A 2,625-nucleotide genomic window follows, 5' to 3' on the forward strand; every position below is an offset into this window, starting at 1 on the left:
ACAAAGGTTTTGACACAAGCTGATCGATGTCACGCCTTATTTTTTTTTACGTTTTATATTTTACGGACCGTGTGGTCCACCAGATACTGACTTGCTACGTAGACTCTGAGCCAAAATAGATACCCTCACGGACTCGTCCGAACTTGGCCGCTCAGCAGCAATGGTCTTGATGGAGGAAATTGGGGTAAAGAGAAAAAAGGTTAATGCATGCATGAGAAAAAAGGTTGATTTTCGTGCACTTTACCTCTCGATATTTGCTGAGGAAAACCTTCAATGGTTCGGTGTAGTTCTCGAAGCCGAGTGAATACACGTCCTCCCCCGTTGGTGGTCTTACGTTTCTTTGGATCTGAAAAGAATTTAAATTTGTAAGAATCTAATTTTGTAATATCCCATACCGCTCCAAATGGTAGCACTCGGCTGTAGCTCCTGTATCCTTGCTGGACGACAATAAACAATTTAGTTTGCCCTCGGCCATACACGATTCTCATGGTCCAATCCTCAACGCGTTATTTTTTCGCCTTTGGTTTAGCGAGCTCCTTTAGACGATCGCTAGCCTTCGCTTTGAGCGCATTTGGTTGCACTCTGAACGGATTGCCTAGGTTTTCGTTTATATTTATGTAGCGTTTCGGCGTGGCCAACTCTAATAGTCGATCCGATGCTTGAATTTTCAAGGCACTCTCCGGAATGCGTGTTTCCTCCACTTGTTTTCCTTTCGCTCGCCGTCGTCGTTCGATGGGTTCGGCAAGCTTGATTGTACGCTCCGATGCGGTTGCCTTCAGGGCGGCTGGTTTGACGAAAGGAATCTTTTTCAAATCTGAAAAAGATAACGAAGAAAGAACTTGGTAATCACGCAATTCCAACCAATCCTTATGTCTTTGCCATTCATCCGGCGACATGCCTTTTGGACCATTAATTTTCGGAAGCTCCACGCCCGCCAGCTGAGAGTAAATGGTGGTGGAACTTTGCTTTATCTTTTTCTTCAACTGTTCCTGGCGCTTTGGCGCTAACAGTTGTCGGTATTCCTGGTCTAAGGCGATCAGATTCCGGACTCGTGGTAAGGCTAACTGCTGGATGCGTCGCGATGCATACGGTTCTTTATACGAGCGCACAATTTCGGTCTCTTGTCTGCGAGCAACCACAGCGTGCCGAGAAAACTTAGCGCGAACCCACCGTGGACTAGCCAAGTAGTGGATCCTTTGAGTGGTTTTGAAGCGCTTCGGTTTGCTGAACAACCCATCGGATCGCTGACGAAGGTGGTCTCGCATCGGGCAGTGACAGGGCGTGTAGAGAAAATAATTTGGCAACAGTTTCGAATACGAACTAGGACAAGAAATACACTCCGAAAAACAACTGACAGCCATTTCTTTGGAAGCTCGACCTTATCTTCTTAAGACCGTCTTTGGAACTATAGCAAAATCAAACCGCAGCAGCGAACTAATGAAATGCAATGTGTACTAAGACATGTGCATCGTTGTTACAACAAACATCTAGTGAACTTAATAAGGTTTATAGAAGACGCAGTGCGTTGCTAGTGTGGTAAATAGTAAGAGTACATCTTTTATTACAAAAATGCGACATATTAACAAAAAAGAAAACACCAAATTTGACTTCTCTAATCACTCCCTAGTCTTAAGCCCGGTCCACACGCTACGATATACGTTTCTCCCGGCCCCCCCAGTAATACGTTTCTCCTGATTGAAGCCCAAATTACTCGCCGACTTATTGATTACTCGCCAACTGATAGAACGATTTATTCATATATTTTTTTGTTTGCGGTGACCCTTAATGAATACCCAACGTTTTCTCCATAACGGCGTGGGGTTGACGCATGATCTCTTGATGCTCTTCCGTGTTGTAAATGTCCGAAAACTCGATCATTTCATCCCGTCCAGTCAGCACGTCCCGAGCCACGTTGGTGGACGGAAGGAACGGAAGATGACCGACTTTCGAGACCGCCTTCAGCTCCATCGTCAGTTTGAGTGGGGCCGCCAGCCCTTCGCGTTTACGAAGCATCTGCATGTTGAGGTTGTGAGAATGTTGGGCGTACTGAAAGAACATCACATATGAAAACCATATTCCTTCTGGTCGCTCCGGAGGACAAGAAAGAAACACTTACATTTTGCTCCGATTGCTTAAGCGGATGTACGGATTGCAGCTGAGCGACACAACTTTCATCCCGCGGTGCCATATAACCCGTAAACTCGTTGAACGTGGTAGGCATTTTCGGCGTTACTTTTATTGAAGACTCCTGTGTATTTGAAGGAAATCATTAATATCAAGCCGTGGTTAACTACGCCATTTAGATACTAACCATTTTACACGGATTTTAGCAAGGAAACTGTAAGCCGAAGCTTTGTGCGTGAAGCGAACACTCGGGGCGGACGATGGGCAGGCGCATGGTCAAACAGCATAATCAAAAGCCGCGATCCCTCGAAATCCCATTTTCGGACGTTTATTAGCGATACAAGCCATTAATTAGGATGGCCAGCTAATGTGAGATCGGTTCGAAGGCGCCATATCAGCTATGCCCGTGGTAGATCAAACAATGATGGCTGGCTGATTGCCGGTTAGCGTTCATGTGCTTTAAAAACTATGAGGCTCGCATAAGTGTCCAAGTACCGTTTA

General features: G+C 45.7%; 2 protein-coding genes across 2 annotated transcripts; both read right to left on the reverse strand.

Moving 5' to 3' along the window:
* Positions 1-506: 506 nt before the first annotated feature.
* Positions 507-1,361, reverse strand: LOC128276780 (uncharacterized). The gene has a single exon (XM_053015240.1). It carries the CDS (start codon positions 1,359-1,361, stop codon positions 507-509), a length of 855 nt encoding a protein of 284 aa, XP_052871200.1.
* A 373-nt stretch (positions 1,362-1,734) lies between these two features.
* On the reverse strand, positions 1,735-2,351 carry LOC128276779 (proteasome maturation protein-like). Its single transcript, XM_053015239.1, has 3 exons — positions 2,312-2,351; positions 2,117-2,248; positions 1,735-2,046 (listed from the first exon to the last, which is right to left on the reverse strand). The coding sequence occupies exons 1-3, from the start codon at positions 2,312-2,314 to the stop codon at positions 1,783-1,785; spliced, it is 399 nt and encodes a 132-aa protein (XP_052871199.1). The 5' UTR covers positions 2,315-2,351; the 3' UTR covers positions 1,735-1,782.
* Between the last annotated feature and the right edge of the window lie 274 nt (positions 2,352-2,625).

The sequence above is a fragment of the Anopheles cruzii genome, unplaced genomic scaffold (genome assembly GCF_943734635.1).
Source record: "Anopheles cruzii unplaced genomic scaffold, idAnoCruzAS_RS32_06 scaffold02428_ctg1, whole genome shotgun sequence".
Lineage (NCBI taxonomy): Eukaryota > Metazoa > Arthropoda > Insecta > Diptera > Culicidae > Anopheles > Anopheles cruzii.